The sequence below is a fragment of the Pinus tabuliformis genome, chromosome 7, assembly GCF_031772625.1.
Source record: "Pinus tabuliformis cultivar Carrire ecotype Pingquan chromosome 7, CPIR1, whole genome shotgun sequence".
Lineage (NCBI taxonomy): Eukaryota > Viridiplantae > Streptophyta > Pinopsida > Pinales > Pinaceae > Pinus > Pinus tabuliformis.
Window position 1 is genome coordinate 2012820819 of NC_142293.1, and position 18194 is coordinate 2012839012.

Consider the following 18194-nt stretch of genomic DNA (forward strand, 5'->3'; position numbering starts at 1 on the left):
CGATTTCGAGCCAGCGTTGGAGCCAAGCCATGGAGCTTGGATATCAGGACCTCGCGCTCCATAAACAGCTCTAGGGGCATTTGAAGATTCCAGCCAGCCCAACGTGAATCCTGCCAGACAGAAATGTCCCACAGGGAATGCATTCCAGCCTCGTTCATCCATCTGCGCAGCGCTTGAAGTGAGCGACAGTCTCCCAACGACTCATTATTCATTATCCTGTCTGTCCAAAGGTTGATCCTTTTTCCATTACTGGGAACCCAGTAGGCATGAGCATTGATGAGGGGGCAGGCTTTGATACAGAGCTTCAGAAAGGGTGTATTTGGATGCGTCAGAGGGTGATCTAGGCAGCGGGAGCGCTGGCCTTTGAAGTATTTTTTTCAAAGAGCTAATTGCGCCCAGCCAGGGTTAGGTGCAATAATTCTCTAGATTAATTTAGCTCCCATTGCAATATTATGGTTGCCAAGATTTTTGAAATTCAAGCCTCCTTCCAACAGCAGTTTGGAGATGGATTCCCAGTTGACTAGCGAAATATTTTTCTCATTCTTCTTGCCCCCTTCCAAAAAAATTTCGAATGATCTCCTCCATTTTTATGAGAATACCAGTGGGAGCAAGAAGGAGAGAAAACTAAAATAAGGGAAGGCTGTTAAGAATAGATTTGATGAGAACAGACTTACCAGCAATGTTAAGCCAGGAAAAGCCCCAGGCAAGCAACTTATTCTTGAATTTCTCCAATTGGGGGAGCCAATCTCTGCTGTAGGCTCTTTTGAGAAAAACAGGGAGGCCCAAGTACTTGAAGGAAGTCCAATTTGAGGAGGCGGCGAAACCAAAGGATCTGGAAATGGAGTTGAGCAAGCTAGGAGTTGTGTTCCAGCAATAGATATGGCATTTGCCATTGTTTAGGCTGCTTCCCGAGACCATACAAAACTTGTCCAGAGCTCCTTTAAATCTAGAGGCCATGAGCACAGAAGCAACTCCCAATAACAAGGTGTCATCCGCAAAGAGGGCATGATTTATGTTTTTAACGCCTCTTGCTATGCAGAGCCCAACGATTTCCTGATCCATCATTTTCTTGTCTAAATAAAAGCTGAGGACTGAGGCTTGAAGAACAAATAGAAGTGGTGAGAGAGGGCACCCCTGCCTGAGCCCTCTTGTGGCTTTGAAAAAATCAGCAGCTCTGCCATTTACTAACGGGGCGATCCAAGGCTCCGAAATGCAAGCCCGAATCCAATTTATAAATTTCGCACCAAATCCAAGCTTATGTAAAACTTTCAACAGAAAAGTATGCCTAACTCAATCGAATGCATTTGCTAAATCAAGTTTGACAACCATATCTTTTTCATTGCGACTCAGACTTGTGTGGATTGCCTCTTGGACCAGAATGAAATTATCCACTATCTGTCTACCTTGAATGAAGTCTCCTTGGCTTTTCAGAATGATTTTGGGGAGGATGAGCTTCATTCTATTAGCGGTTACTTTGGTAATCAATTTGTAACAAATATTACAAAGCGAAATCGGGTGAAACCTGTTGAAGGAGTTGGCTCCTTTCTCTTTGGGGATGAGAGCAAGAAAAGCGGAGTTTGTGCTGCCTCCAATTTTCTGGCAAGCTTGGGACTTTATAACAATTTTGTAAAGATCTTTTTCCAGAATCAACCAGCAAATTTGGAGGAATCTGGCTGAGAATCCATCTGGCCTAGGGGCTTTGTCTGGATCCATGGCAAAGAGGGCATCCTTGACTTCGTTCTTGGTGACTTTAGCTTCAAGGAGATGGTTCATTTCAGCAGTAATCAAGGAGGGGACCACGTCCATCATATCAGAGTTTTGGTCCAGATTTATATCTTCACTATACAGGCTTTTAAAGTGAAGGGAGGCTGATTTTTTTATGTTTGCATTATCCTTGTGAATGGTAGTGCCATCTTTGATTTCGGAAATGGAGTTGGTACATTTCCTTACCTGAGCTTGTTTGTGAAAGAAGGAAGAGTTCCTGTCCCCTGCTTTAAGCCAAAGACTACGTGACTTAAGCCTCCAGTATTCTTCCTCAGCTAGACAAGCCTTGTGATAGTTTTGCTGGAGCTGGGCTTCTTTATCTAGAATCTCTTTTGTTATGTCAGCTTTTTCAGCCTGGAGATGATGAATTTCTAGAGTGCGTTGAATTTTTTTCCTTTCGTTGGTTGGATTGGGCAGAGATTTGGCCCAGCTTTTCAAAGCCCTTTTCACTCTTCTGAGCTTCTCCTCCTAGACGAAAAAGGGGGAGCCTTTGACCGGCTGCAACCAAATGCCCTTAACTATTTGCATGAAGTCAGATTCCTTAGCCCAGAGCGGGCTAAATCTGAAGGGAATAGGTCCGAGATCAAGCTGGGACATGAGTTCCAGCTTGATGGGTTTATGATCAGAAGTGTTGCATGGGAGAATGTGGACTCTAGCCTCTAATCCAAGTAGAAGAAAAGAGCTTTGAAGAAAGAATCTATCCAACCTAGCAGCGATGTGACCAGGGCCAACTCTTTTATTAGTCCAAGTGTACTTGCCAGAGATTGGCTTGATGTCCAGCAGATCCCAGTCCTGCATAAGGTCCTCTGCCCATTCCCTTGCCGGGTCGCGAACAATGCTGCCTCCTCTCTTGTCTGCTGACAGAAGAGTGAGATTTAGATCTCCAGCAATGATGGTATTCTCAAGATTAACGAGGTCTGCTTGGTTTCTTATGGATTCCCAACAGGCCTTTTTTTCCCCAGTGTTCACAGGGACATACACGTTGAAGAGACTAAAAATCTCTTTTGAGTCTAAATGCTGCAATTTTAAGAACAACCAGTGAGTGTTGAGGGTCTTAGAAATGACTGAGAATTTGCTAGCGTTCCAGAGAGTGCCCAACCCACCAGAAGCCCCTCGGGCTGAGATTGCTTTCGCCTCACATTTATTCCAGAGTTTCTTACTTACCTGAAGGAAGACAGAGTCCTCCAGTTTGGTCTCCTGGATGAGGAGTATGTCAGGAGCTTCTATCCTTATTAAACTTCTGATGGCTTCTTCTTTGATTCTGCTCCCCATACCTCTACAGTTCCAGGAGACAATCTTCATCATTTGTATTTCTGGTTGGCTCCCTTGGAGCCTTGGGGCTGGTTTCTCGCCATCTTTGGTTTTGACGCTAATAGCTTCTCAAGAGTTGGTTGGCTGCCTTGAAGCTTATCTTTGAAAGTTTCCTGCTCTCTTTTTCCCAATCTGTTTTGCGGCCTCTTGTGGATCTCCTTATCGAAGCTTGGGATTCTCCTATTTCGCCTTCTTCCTCCGAGCCGTCAGATTCTTGCTCAACTTCCTCGACTTCTACAATGTTTCCTTTGGAGCTCTCAGCAAGGCTTGCCCCCTTGGGAGAAGAGGGGGTACCTTTTGCGAGGGGGATTGATGGATGTCTGCTTCCTGTGTTTCCTCTATTTGCGAGCTTAGAGGGGTGAATTTATTTTCTTGCTCCATTCTGGAAGGGGGTTGTTGAGGAGGGGCCTGCTGAGGGCCTCTTCCGTTTGGACCACCATGCTTGTGGATTTTCTTGGCACGCTTGACCTGATTCCAGCCTTCTTCCTTACCCTTACTTGGTTCAGCATTGGATGGGCATCCTCTAGCGAAGGGACCATAGACATGACATTTTCAACATTTGAAGGGCAACTGGTCATAACCTAGCTTCTGCAGATGAGTCCAGCTTTCTACTTTGATTTTGATGGCTTCTGGGAGTCCCACCTCTAGGTCTACTTCTACGCAGATTTGGGCACAGTCATATTGATCTTTGTTGTTTGCCTGATCTATGAATTTCCCAAGGGCATTGCCGATGTGCTTCAATGAGTCCCAGTTCCAGCAATGCACTGGGAGGTTTGGAAGCCTGACCCACACTGGGACAGCTGTGGGAACGTCGACTGCAGGGTCGAAGTCCGGCATCCATTTGTTGAGATAAAGGCCCTGGGGGCCCATGAAATAGGGGCCATTCTGGAAGATCAGATCCTTGTTGTCCTTAGAGGTGATTTCGAAGACGAAAAACCCTCGTCCTAAGAAATAAGACGTGACGCTATTCTTGATCAATGGTGCCCAGTTCCTATTGACCCAAATCTCAGTGGACTTAGGAGAAGGCCATAGACCGGTGAACTGGCCAACGAGGGCTCGCTTAGCCAAGGACAGGGCGACTTGGATTGGGGTTTCTGGCGGTAGGGAGATTTTAGGAATATGCTTGAGCCTCTTGACAAACTTGGCTGCTTCATTCTTTTTCTTCTGCGGCAAACCGGCCAAGAGTCGAGAGAAGGCTTCGACAGATGAAGGAGGTGAGGGGGGGAGGGGGCCTGCCTGGGGCGAGCCCGGGACCTCCATGGGGGCGAACCCTAGCTTACCAGCCCCTCCCAGCAGCAAACGAGCCACACAGAAGCGCAGGCTCTCAACTAATGAGCTCAGGGACAAACGCAGCAAGGCAGAGGGCCCAGGGCTGTGGGGCCGCAGGGCAGGAGAACCTAGGGCGTAGAACAGAGGCGCCAAAGTGCAGGCAGAAGACTAGGTCTTCATGGGCTGCACCATCGCTCCAAGTTGTGAAAAAAAACCAAATTACCATAACCCTTCGCCACTTACTAAATTGTTGTTACCATAGTGAAATTTTACAAACTAACTTTATTTATTTTAATTTTACAAACTAACTTTTTATATATATATATATATATATATATATATTCTTTTTGTTAATATTAAATAGATGTTATATAAATAATTTTGGATACAATTTTGTTTTAATATTTATTGATAATTTTTCAATATTTTACTGTTAATTAATAACTAATATTATTGTTTTTCTATCTATTAATTGTTATTATTTAATATACACTAACTTTTTATTTAATAATGATTATATATATATGTGTGTGTTTATAGATCATCATTAATATACATTTAAAACATTCTTGTATCTAAATTTGGGGGACTATGTTGCATGTAGTCTTTGTTTATCAAGTTGTATTTAATTGTGATTTTTTTGGAGTTTCCATAGATTTTTGGTTGGAATATGATGAAAAATTTTGTTGTTGAATTTTGATGCGACCTTTTGAATTTACGATCTAACTTGTCTAAAATCCGGCAGATATTCATTGAAATCCCATGAATTCTGCCCAATCGAAATACCCCAAATTTTTTAAGAAGGTTGAATTCATATATGCAGTTAAAAAACTAATTTAAATAACACAAATCAAAATTCAACCATAAAATTTTCCATCTATTTCCAACTAAAAATCTAGAAAAAAACTCCAAAAATATTTTAATACCATCATAACTGTTATCCAACGTGTATTTGATTTTTTTTAATGTTATAATCTCACGGAATTCGAATTCTTAAGAAAAGAAAACGATAAAAAACATAAATTACTTTGATTTGGAATATATGGGAAAAATTACTTAACAAAATTATAAATTAGTAAAACTTATTTTTAATAAATAATATTTAAAAGTTTAAATGTCTTGCTTAATAAACTCAATTATCATTAAACATATTCTTAATCGGATATAAATTCATAAATTCTAAAAGCTTCACACAAGATTTTAAGTTCACCGTTTTTGACTGCATAAAAATCCCGTCAAACTGTGACATAAGGTTTTAAATTCGCTCAAAGTTCACCATTTTTGACTGCATAAAAATCCCATCAAACTGTGACATTAAGGTATTAAATTCTCTGAACTTGAACCTATGTTAATAATGCAACGGGGATCCTTCTCAACCACCACACCGCGAGGATAAAACCAAAGGGAGTTGGAACGAACGAATAAATTAAGAGAGAAAGTACCAAAGGGAGTGGGAAGGGATGAATGAATTAAGAGCATGAATTGTTTCAGAGTTGAACCAGATAACATAAAAATAATGAATAGTGAATTTGACAGAAGAATACCGGGTGAAAGAAGCAAAATGGGATTCAAACGCTTTCTACGATAGTTGGGTTTCCTGTTTGGACATTGATCACAGATAGAAATATGAAAGCGATCGTGTTATGCCACTGATATGATTGAATAACATTGGGGTAAAGTGAATGGATGACTCCGTGGTCATGTGGGGGACATGGGTGTCAGCGTTGATGCTAGGAGTACCTCTGTTGCACACAATTATAGAGTGCAGAAGAAGAGACAGGGCCGGCAGAATTCGTGTGATGCGCTGGTGGATAACATGCATTATCATTGTATTGATTGCTCTGGCCTCCGGATTCTTGTGTGGGATGGCGGGATTCTTCATCGTTCATTTCTCTGTCATAAAGCCTTCTCCCGTCTCAACAAACTGTAAAATTCTCACCAATAGTAAGTTTAATTTATGCACCATTTTCAACATATAATTATTTTCTATCATCAGTATCTTTAGAACTTCTAGGACTCCCATGCCGGGGCTGGACTGATTGATATTATGTGTTGTGCAGGTGTAGATCTTCGGTCCTCCAAGGTTTGTCAGCTTGGCTTTATGAATTATAATGCCAAGAATGTTTTGTTAGCTTCCGAGCGAACGAAATATCGATGCCACTATGATTATTATTGGGCTTCTGTGTTTCAGGTATACCTTGTTTTTTTATAATCATTTTGATGATGGTTCTAGTCAATATTAGGGATCCTTTGTATAAAGAAATGGTATTGGTTCAGGAGCGCTTGTATAAGTAAATGGTATGTAAGCAAGAATTACAAGCCCTATCGAAGGGTTGAGTTCATTACATGATGGCTTATAAAGTTATATCTTAGTTGTATCTTGTGTTTTATGCTAAATTTTGGGTTTTTTTGTGTGTCTTTAGGCAACTATAGGCCATTAGCTTTGGAGCTAAAACGTTGATTCCTTCAAGAGTTTCAATATTTGATATGTCTGTCCCCTTTTCTGTGAACTTGAGAGATGCATTGTTGAGCTTCAAAACTTTTAAGCATATATTAAATAAACTTGGGTTTCAATGGCTATTTACTAGTGTCCGGATTCATTGCACTCAAAATCTAATTCACCACAGCAGCAGGATGCACGTTGCTTTTATCTATCCATTAGTAAGTTGTGGTCAACAGCCTTCAGATGGTTACTTTTAAAGGAACGGAATAAATCCTTTATTTAATTGTGAAGTAAATACAAATCCAGTAATTTCTGCGTGGACTAATGCTTGTCGCTTATTCTGCAATTTCTTTTTCCAAAACGCTGTGGTGGAGCTACAAGTCCAGAATAGAAGTTACTCTAATTGTGTGTGACGGATCAGAGTGGATTAGTCCATTAACACAGCAGTCTATTGTCTGATTGAACTAGGAAAAATAATTTGTGGCCATTGTTTAAAGCCCTTTAGGAACTAGGAGATACCGAAGTGATTGCCTATGCCAATACAAAGCTTTCTCTACCCAAACTTGCTGCAGCTCTAGATTAAATATAATCTATTCTGCATTTTCATTCGCACAAGAATTTGGGATGGCTCTATAGCACTGACTTATATTTTGCAAACTGGTGTGCTGGCAGTGATCATCGTAGAAGGTAAATCTTGCCATTTTTAGTTGTAACCATTATAGCTTTGTATATGTACTTGCGTTACTGTAAGGGGTGCAATTGTACTCCCTTTAAAAACCACATAAAAAGCCAATGTTAGATACAAATAGTCTTTTCTCTACCTGTCTATGCAAGTGGGGCAAGTGCATGGATCTAACTCCTATGTGCTGCTTTTCACAATTTTCTTTTAAGCTAATCAGATTAGTTGAACATCGAACAGTTGGGGAATCCCCATTGAGAGCCTCTCACTCACTGATGCAGGAATAAGTTGCTATTTGATCCATCTTTTGTTAGATTTTACAGTACTCTGCCTGAATTTAGATATTAGTAGGGATGAATAATCACAGACATTTTAAGCAATATAACAAAAAAAACGCACATCTGCTGGGCTGTGGTTTAGTGGTTGATAATAGATATGGAACATCACCATGCAAATAATCCGGGTTCAAACCTTGGTTGACATAGAGCCCTAGAATAATGTGTGCGTTGGCCAAGTTTGATGTCTCCATATGAAGTGGTCCATGATGATGGGGAATTGGGTTTTATGGCTCCCTACAGATGAAAGAAGCATTTATCCTTACCAAAAGAATAGAAAAAAGGAAAGCATACACTTTCACAAGAAATCACAGAAAACATTATTATTTTTATTTTTATTTACCACAGAATGCGTTTTCTAGGGAAACTCACTGGACACTTCTTCTCATTCTGAGGCTGGTATTTAGGGTAAACCAGATTCTTCAAGGTATAAGGCAGGTCAACATCTCAACAACAATCAGCTCACGAAGATGAAACATGTCATAAAATGGAATTTGAGCGTAGTTCCTCTCAACCATTTGAGCTACACCTTTGACAAGAAATCACAGAAAATATGCAGCATGTCACGAAAATTACAAAACTACATATCCTATTTCATGAAAACACAGAAAATACACAGTTATTAAAGAGCATGTCTGGAATTCAACTTGCGACACAGTCTGAGATTCAATGAAGAAAGATATTGATTTATTTCGGTAGGGTGAGGTTCTTTTACTGCAAGAATATCGTCCAGTGAAGAAAAAGATTCAGAAACCTGAGTTTACAAATCAGGTGATGAATTTGTTGCTGTGACTCAAATTGATGGTAAAATTTATGGCTTAAAATTCAGTACTGGCAATGAAAAATAGCATGCAGAGAAGGAAACGTTTAAGAAACTTTAACGTGGTGGTGAAATTTCAGAAATTTAATCGAGAGTGAGTGCCATTTTTAGGAAGACAAATTTACAGGTGAGTTATTAAATCCTTTCAAATTCGGATGAGCATAGAAGAGTTACTATTTAAAAATGTTTTTTTTGAAATGCCGCATATATTACTTCATAAAACAAATAAGTACATCATGGGACAGAAAATTACATTACATGAACAACAGGGGTACTGCCGTACTGCTAAACCGTAAAATCCTGCTCTAAAAAAGCCAAAAGCCCAGCATATGATCCTGCACACCAAGGGAAAGAGATGCAACATCATGATGCGAAACACTGAGTTACAAGCAAAGCCAATTCCTGCTGAAACTCCTCCACTCCACTAGGCTAAGAGGGGAGGGGTCCTCCTGAAAAGTAACTTTACATTGATGCTTCCATAAAAGGCCAACAACAGTTGACCATACTGAATGCCACAATGATTTGTAGCTGTCCCTCACCATCCCAGTGTCACCCAGAATGCCTTTACATGAAAGTGGAGTAGTATGTAATGTCTTCTTCTAATTAAATTGCTCAAAGAAGGACGTAGTAGCCTATTTAACCCCGTAGGCTGTAGTCATTTGCAAAGGGGGAAATCCATTATTTGATGTTATTTGGGAAACATTAGATAATTTGGGGTAAATGGAGGGAAACTTGCAATAAAAGTCAAATTTGGGGCAAATGGAGGGAAACTTGCAATAAAAGTCAAATTTGGGGCAAATGGAGGGAAACTTGTTAGGCACTCAAATTAAAATTAGGAGGGAAAACCCCAAAAGGAATCTATAAAAAGGAGAGAGGAGATTCATTTGGATCATCATGGATTGTTGTTCTTTCTGATTTTTGGGCTGAGACTCTTGGAGGATTTTAAGATCCCTTTCTTTCTGATTGGTTTTGGCGGTGAAAGATTCCGCCCTAGCCAGCTGCCAATCCCTTTACCTTTTTGATTACAGGGCAAGGTTCTAAGTGGAGTATCACATTCTTGAGGCAGTTTTCTGTGGCAGTGTGGGCTCTTAAGGCAGTTTTCTGTGACAGCATGGGCTTCTGAGGCAGTATTCTGGGAAGCGAGGGTTTCTAAGGCCATTCCAAGCTTGGAATCCCCTGTTTTGAGGTAACGAGGGATTGAGGAGACCATTCTATGGCAGCGAGCTACTTCGAAAGTATTCTTTATTGCAGCGGATCATCTCTAAGGTCATATCTGTGACAGCGAAATCATTTCTGAAGCTTGTCTGTGGCAGCAAGTCATCCTTGAGGGTTGTATGTGGCAGCAAATCATCTTTGTGGTATGGGGTATGAAAATTTCACAACTGAAATCCTATTGCAGCAACTGGAATTATTTTTTCTAACTGTTAATTAAATTAGCAGTTTATTGCTACGGCAACAATGAAATAAACACACTGATATCTTCACAAAAATATTGTGGAAAATAATAGCACTAGAAACTGAGAAATATTTACACACACAAAAAAATATGACACACTTATTTTTGGACAAATGTCCCCAGAAAAAACACAACTTGGGAAAACCGATGCAGCAATTAAGGGTTTTAATGATTATGCAACAGTGAAATAATCTGAGTACATTCTGGATGCCGAAAACTGGCAATCTTGCAGAGAAAATAATGGAAAAAATTATCTGAGCGAAATTACTCTCTTCGAGCAATCCCGACACTTGACTGCCCCTGAAAATGCTAGCCGTCCAACTTGGCCTGCGCAGGCTCTGTGTCACTCTGGAGCTGCCTGTCACACATGCTGCCTGAATCGATTGCCAATGTAGTCATCCTGCCTGCTGCTCACTGGAAAAATGCTTCTCTGACCCTCTGGAAACTCTTCTCTGTTTTTGAAACTGAAAACGTCTTCCCCTCCAGCAAAATCGAACTGCTCATTTGAGGGTCTATGCTGCCTCTGCGCAGCCTCCTGGAGAAAATCTCGGCCTCTCTACAAAGTACTCACCGCATCTGGAAAATCTTCCTCCGACCTCACTGTTCTTGCCCCTCTTCTGTCTCTACTTCCCTTCTGAAGCTCGAACTCTTCGGGCAACTGTTGCTGCTCTTTGGAAAATTTAACTCTCCAAGGAAATCGATCTCTAGTTTGTGTGTTCTCCATCTACCATCGATTTTTTTTATAATCTTCTGTTGGACCTCCAATGACCAAGATTAAATCTTAATCGATGGCTAAGATTATTTCCTAGTCGATCCATGTGAGTTTATAGATGATTCACACCTTTTTCAATTAATACTGATTAATTAAGCCCTTTTCCTAAGTTTAGACTTAGGAAATATTAAAAAATAGGCTAATAATCTAATTGAGACACTTCTAGGTGGAATTTCCAGAAACAATTTCTGGGTTATGGAGAACTCTTGTGTTTTGGCCTCTCCACAATTTTTCGAGACTAGAACTCCTCTGATGCTACAAAAACTAACCCTCCCTCTTAGCGAGGAAGGTGTTCTAGTGTTGCACTACTGCTACAACATCTTGTGTCTATATCACCCCCTGTACGTTGTTGATGTTTGGCCACTGTGACTGATTGCCACTGCCCACTGCGCAACTCTAATGCTCCATTTGTGCTACTGCTGACACCAGTGTTGTGAAAATCGCGATTTTTTTGCTCAGGCGATAATATCGCGCGATTTTTATAATATATATATATATATATATATATTTAATTAATTAATTTATTTATTTTTAATCTTGTTGCCAAAAAATCGTGCGATTTTTATAGATATATATTTTTTTATATTTATATCTTGTTGCCAAAAAATCACGCGATACGCTCGGAAAAAAACGTGGGGCACTGGGACAATGGGTTTTATAAGCAAATTTATGAGTTTTATTTCTCATTTTTAGCAGACAACGGACTTGTTTGAGAGATGAGGAGGAGAGGAAGGCGTATACTAGGGCAGAGAAGGAGAAAAACGAGAGATTTTAGCATCCAAGCAACAAAACTTTGTGTTTGGACCAAATTTCTTCGGCAAACCGTGGTTTCCAGGTATGGGCACCAAATTTGGCCATTTTGTTTTGGTTTTTTTTCTTGTTTTTGCTTGGGTTTCTATAACCCATTGATTATCAATGATTTTTGAGTGGATTTGATGGTGTTTTTTTTTTCATTTTTGTTGCATAGAGTGGAGAGGGTTCATTTTGGTCAAAAATGCAAAAACTTGATTGTTAGATTTATTAGTTTAATTTTTTCTTGTGCTCTATTTTTTGCATAATTTTTTATTGGGTTTGAATGTGCATTTTTTCTATTATTGTTGGATTGAGTTGAGGTTTTTTTTGTTTGTTTGTCAAAAATTCAATGTGTTGTGTCATGTATGTAATTTTTTCTTTTTTTTTTTAACTTGCAATTCTTATTGTGCCATAGGTTCAACTTCAAACTTCATTTTAGATTAAAATTCAAGAGTTCAACTAAGTTACAAACATGCCAAGGAAATTGGACCCTCTTTGGGAATTTGGTGAACCTGATGGAGGGTTTGATAGATTGAACTTGTCTTACAAGTTGTGTGGGTAACATATGTCAGGGGGGGTTTATAGATTGAAGTATCACCTTGCAGGAATCCCTGGATGTCATGTAGGGCCTTGCACCAATACAAATACAGAAATCATCCAAAGAGCCATGAGATCATTGGAAGAATTAGAACAAGACAAAGTGATCAAAACAGATCTGAAGAAGCAACTAGCAGGGATAGTGTTAGGAGCTGAATATGGAAGTGGCACTGGTTCTACTTCAGTATCAATGTCTACAACCAACCCTGTAGCTACCTCATCATTTTTTGTTCCTAGAATCACGCCTAGTTCACAACCATCTATCACTTCAATGCTTAAAAAAAATGAGAAAGAAAAAGCTGACAAGATGTTGGGCAATTTTCTCCTTTGGAGTGATATTCATTTCAACGTTGCAAGGAATAATTCATTTTTCCAGCCTGCTGTTGATGCTATTGCAACTGTTGGCCCAGGGTACAAAATCCCTTCTTATGATGACTTTAGAGGCCGCATTCTTCAAGATGAAAAGGTTGACTGCACCAAAAGATTGGAGGAGTTTAGGGCATCATGGGCACAAACAGGATGCACTGTAATGTCAGATGGTTGGACCAACCAAAAGGGGAGAACCCTTATAAACTTCTTGCTTAGTTGTCCCAAGGGGAAAATGTTTATGAAATTTGTTGATGCATCTTCATATATCAAAGATGCAAAATTATTATGTGATTTGCTGGATGTTTTTATTTTGGAGGTGGGTGGAGAACATGTTGTCCAAGTCATAATGGACAATGCTGCAAATTATGTTGTTGTTGGCAAGATGCTTATGGAGAGACATCCTACTTTATTTTGGACACCTTGTGCTGCACATTGTATTGGTTTGATGTTGGAGGACATAGGAAAAATTTCCTTTGTCAAAGATATTGTTGACTCATCAAAAATCATTACAAAATTTATGTATAATCATGCATCTGTGCTTAGCTTGATGAAAGAATTCACCAACAACAAGGAATTGGTGCACCCCGCCATTACACAATTTGCCACCAGTTTTATATCTCTTCAATTCCTCTTGAATTCTATGTGGGATGTGAAGAGAATGTTTCTTTCAGAGGAGTGACGTGCTTTAACATTTAACCGCAAACCAGAAGGAGAGGCCATATGCAGATTAGTTTCATACCAGGTAAACTTCTGGGCGGGAGTGCAGGAGGTGTGCATCGTTACTGAACTTTTGGTAAAGTTTCTTCGATTAGTTGATGGTGAGAAGCCCGCAATGGGCTATTTGTATGAGGCCATGGACAGGGCCAAAGAATCCATTCAGGCCTACTATGATGATAAGGGAAATGAGGGGTTTCAAAAACAACTCCTATGGGAAGTGATTGATGAACGATGGAACAACACACTTCATCATCCCATTCATGCTGCAGGGATCTACCTGGACCCTGCATTTTCTTACTCATGTGTGTTCTTATTTGATGCTGAGATTATGGATGGATTCTTAACCCGTGTTCAGAGGATGGTGCGATCTCCAATAGAACGTGCAAAAATCTCCAAAGAAATGGAGATATACAGGATGACATGTGGCACATTTGGCTTTGAGATGACTATGGTTGATAGGAAGACTCAAATGCCAGGTATTTTTTAGTTTGTTTCAAATTTCATTGTCTCTTCAAGTTCATAACTTCATACTTTGCTTCAACTTTCAAATTTCATTTTTTTCTTATGTTTATCTTATTTGTAATTTTGTTGTAGATGCATGGTGGACTCGCTATGGTGCCAGAGTACCCCATCTGCAAAAGCTTTCCATTCGAATCCTCAGCCAAACATGTAGCTTCTCAGGATGCGAGCGCAACTGGAGTGTATTTGAAAAAATACACAACAAGAAGCGCAATAGGTTAAACTTCAAACTTAAAATATTCCAAATTTCCAATTAATTTTTTGAATTCATTAAATAATATTTTTTTTTATATTTATTATTTTATGATCTTTGTACAGGTTGGGGTCCCAGTGACTTAATGACATGGTCTACGTCTATTACAATCTTCGATTGTGGGTGAGGCAACTTGAGAGGATACTTGATATGGAGGCCATCTCATTGGATGGGATTGACACCACTGCTGCATGGAGGGTTGAGGCCGAGAGGCCTCTCATGGAGTCTGTCGATGATTGGTTAGAGTAGGAGGTAGTGGAATGCATAGAGAGGGAGGAGGAGAAAGAGGAGGTGACACCACCTACCTAGGCTATCCCTACCACCAGTAGAGGATGTGGTCTACCTCCTCTAGCTCCTACTTCTTCAGCATCTAGAGCATAGCAGAGTCCACTACCAACTCCACTGGCATCTACATCTAGAGGAAATGGGAAAGCTATTGCATTTTCTCGCAAGAGGGGCAGAGGAAATCAGTAGTATTAGTTATTTGGTTCATTTCATTGTATATGACATTATGACTCATGTTATGAGATACATTATTATATTTTTTGTTGATATTTTGAGGCTGAGTTGGGACTCAGGAGTCAGGGCTTACTATTCAGGACATGATTCACTTTATGTGTGATGTAGCACTAGAAATGATATTACACATCTTATATATTAGTTCTTTTATCGTATTTATGTGTCAATGTATTTATTTTATGTTGTAGATGCTTTAGATATTAAAAAAATTGAAAAAAAATGAATATTTTTGTATTTTACAAATTTTTCCCGATTTTTTACCGATTTTTTCCCAATTTTTACCGATTTTTTCCCAATTTTTACGATTTTTTCCCCTTGTCGATTTAATGCCGATAACGATTTTCGCAACATTGGTTGACACTGCTACACTGCTGACAACTCTGCATCTGCATTGCAGCTCCCTCTCATTTGTTGTTGCTGTAACTACAACTACTGCAACTGAGAAGCATCCAAAATATTGAATCATCTGTGTCACTGTGCTACATTTGTCTCTTGAACATTTGATTGCTACTAGCCTCTGCATTGTCCACTGAAGAATCTTCGTTGTGTGAAAATTTCTAGATAGAAATCCAATTGCAGCGACTAATATTATTTCTTCTACTTATTAATTCAGAAATAAGTTATTCACAGTGTTTCTATGAGAAATATAGAAATAAATTCTATCGTAGCCTTCACAATTAAAATACTGCGGAAAGTAAATGTAAGGAAAAATACTAGCACAAGTATAATCACAATGACACAGTTATTTTTGGAAAATTGTCCCCGGAAAAACCCAATGCGAGAAAATCGGTGCAGCAGATGAGGTTTTTTTTATTATTCTTCAGCAAAAATCTCATGTACAAGATACAACCAATAAAATAGAAGAGGAATTTCTGTGAGAAATTTACTAACAATTGTCTCACACTTCCCGACGAGACTCTGATCTAGGAGAGGACCTACTGCCCCCTCTGCGTCTCACTGCGTCAACTTCTGCATGAGGACTGCGTAGTCCCATACTCCTAGCGTTAGCCTCTGCATTGCCCCTTTGCGTCACAGCCTCTACGTTGCACCTTCTCTGCTCTTGCACTCTCGACTGATGCTGCTACCCTCTCTCTCCTCCTCACCTGCAACTCTTCCTCTGAATTGATTTCCTTTTGCCGAACTGCGACTAGTGAGAAAATCAATTTTACTCGGGTAACTGAGTATCTGCCTGGTGTGTTGTCCAAATGCCCATCGAAGTCCTTCTTATAATCCTCCAGTTGAGAACTAATGGCCCAGATTAGATTCTAATCAATGGCTCAGATCATTTGGACTCGATTTTTGTCTTCTTCTAGAAATTTTTCCCAAAGTTAGATTAATAGTAAATACCCTATAATTATTTTAATTTCTTAAGTTTAGACTTAGTGTCCCATTAAAAATAATTAATTAGTTTAATAAAACTGCCTTTGGGTGGAATTTCCCAAAACAGTTTTGGGTATTGTGGAATACATGTGTCCAAGCCTCCCTGCAAATTTTGAGACTTAGAGCACATCCAATGCTACCAAAAATCAACACTCCCTCTTAGCGAGGAATGTGCTCTAGCAATCACCCTAAGTCTAATTTGAGTTTTTGTTTCTATGGTCATCATCAAAAGGCCACAAAGACCCTCATCAAGTTGTCTACAAGGCAAGATAGCTTGAAGGACTTTAAAGATGAAGATCACATCATTTTGGAGAAAGTCGAAACCCTAGAAGCATTTCTGATCTACACTACAAGAGAAGTTGAAGTATATTGAAGGCAAGAAGGCATTATCATCATCTTCAAAGGCAAGTTCCCTTTCATTCAAGCATGGCTCCTCTCCTTGCCCTTGAAGAAGATCATCCATTGGAGCATCAAGTACATCTTCTTCAATCATCATCAAAATGATCAAGTAAGAAGATTTCATCTTCACTTGTCAAGTAAGTATTTTTCATTCTTTAATCAATTTGGTAAAATGACTTCGTGGTTGCAAGGAGATCTATAAGTTGGATGGGTCATTAAAGTTCCTTGCATGAAAAAGGAGGATAGACATAGTCCTCTAAGGAGGTGAAGTCATTGAACATATTAAAAGGTCTCCTCTGAATTCATGGAAAGGGATTCTTATGAAAGATCCCCTCATATGGCAATATTGGATACATCAAAGAGATATATATGATAAACTCATAAGAATACTCTCTGAAGATGCGGGAAGGAAGGTCACATGACTTAGATCTGATGTACACAAAAAGTAAAGCTATCAAAGGATTAAGGATATCTTCATGAGATCTCATCGACAAGATCTAGGAAAGTAGATAATCATCATTGATCTATAATGCACTAATTGATAATCAAGGTAACAAATATCCATGGGATAAGAAAGTTACCTCATTCAACAACCTGTGATTTCTATGCAAGATAGAAGAAGACAAGTTGAGGGCAAAAATGTTGAAGGTTAAGGACTCAACCATTTGGTGGAAGGAAAGGAAGTTCAAAAATTCTGGTTCTCAAAAATAAAAGAAAAGCATAGCTGAAATTCAATGCTATCGATGCAAAGACTATGAACATTACAAGAAATATTGTCCTTAGCTTAAGAAGGACAATAACAAGAAGGATAAAGAAAAAGTCCATTTCACCAAAGAAGTGGAGGAAGATGAACAAAGAAAGTCCAATGAAGAGAAGCATTAGAAGCAAGAGCTTGTGACATCACCATAGGGAAACATGAAGGACCGCTGGAACAAAACCTATGGTAGTCAACTTTGGAGGATATAGCTCTTGGTGACCTCATTGGAAGATCATAGGAAGAAGTCATCCAGGACAAGTCTCATCATACATTTGTTTAAAAGAGAAACATCTGCTGAATAATGGAAACCTCATTGGAGGATTCACTGATCTAGAGAGGAAGCAAGTGTTTCATCAGGAACTCCAAATTGTGGAGTTCATGAGATGATGGTATGATGACATGAGAGATGAAGCAGATCAAGGGGGTGAAGATCTTTTCAATCAAGGAAGCTGCCGAAAGAAGCCAAGAAGACCTAAAGGTAATTAAGGTATGTATGCCTAAATCTAATATAATAAATTCATGTCGTATGGTTGCAGGTAACAAGGATCACTACTTTTATTTTGAGAAGCATAATCAAAGGAAAGGAATCTCCTCCTATGAAAGAATGTCGGAAGGCATGAGTCACACTAGATGAAATCAACATAATATGTCCTCATATGAAGTATGAGGTGGTTGACTATGATTGAGGAACTCTGATTGGAAGTCCCTAGGATTCAGGAATGAAGTGTGTGAAAAGATAAGAAGAGATCGTAATAATGTGCAATGAAGGTAGAAGGCATTCAACATTCGAAGTCCAAAAATATTTGAGTAGAATATCTCTCGGAAGAATATGAAGACTCTAATGAAAGTTGGAAAAAGATAAAGACCCTTGACAATGGATATCAGTGGGAGATGTGTCAATCTGCATGCAGGATGTTGATACTTAAAGGAAGATGTCATGGTAAAGGTAATTTTGATTTGAAATGTTCATTGATTATTTCTGAACTAATATCTGGATGAGCTTATGTAGGTGGACCATATAGAAGGATGTAATGTCCTTCCGA

At 39.3% G+C, this 18194-nt stretch overlaps 1 protein-coding gene across 2 annotated transcripts in view; it reads left to right on the forward strand.

Annotated features, from left to right (window-relative positions):
- The first annotated feature begins 5572 nt into the window (after positions 1-5572).
- Positions 5573-18194, forward strand: part of LOC149256563 (exopolysaccharide production negative regulator) — a 226594-nt gene continuing 213972 nt past the window's right edge. Inside the window, exons 1-2 of one of the 2 annotated variants that reach the window (XM_089460782.1) lie at positions 5573-6270; positions 6405-6535. In XM_089460782.1, the coding sequence (XP_089316908.1) occupies positions 6027-6270; positions 6405-6535 (375 nt within the window). In that variant the 5' untranslated portion in view covers positions 5573-6026. Of the gene's footprint in view, positions 6289-6404; positions 6536-18194 lie in introns of both variants that reach the window. The other variant, XM_089460781.1, reaches the window with a different exon arrangement.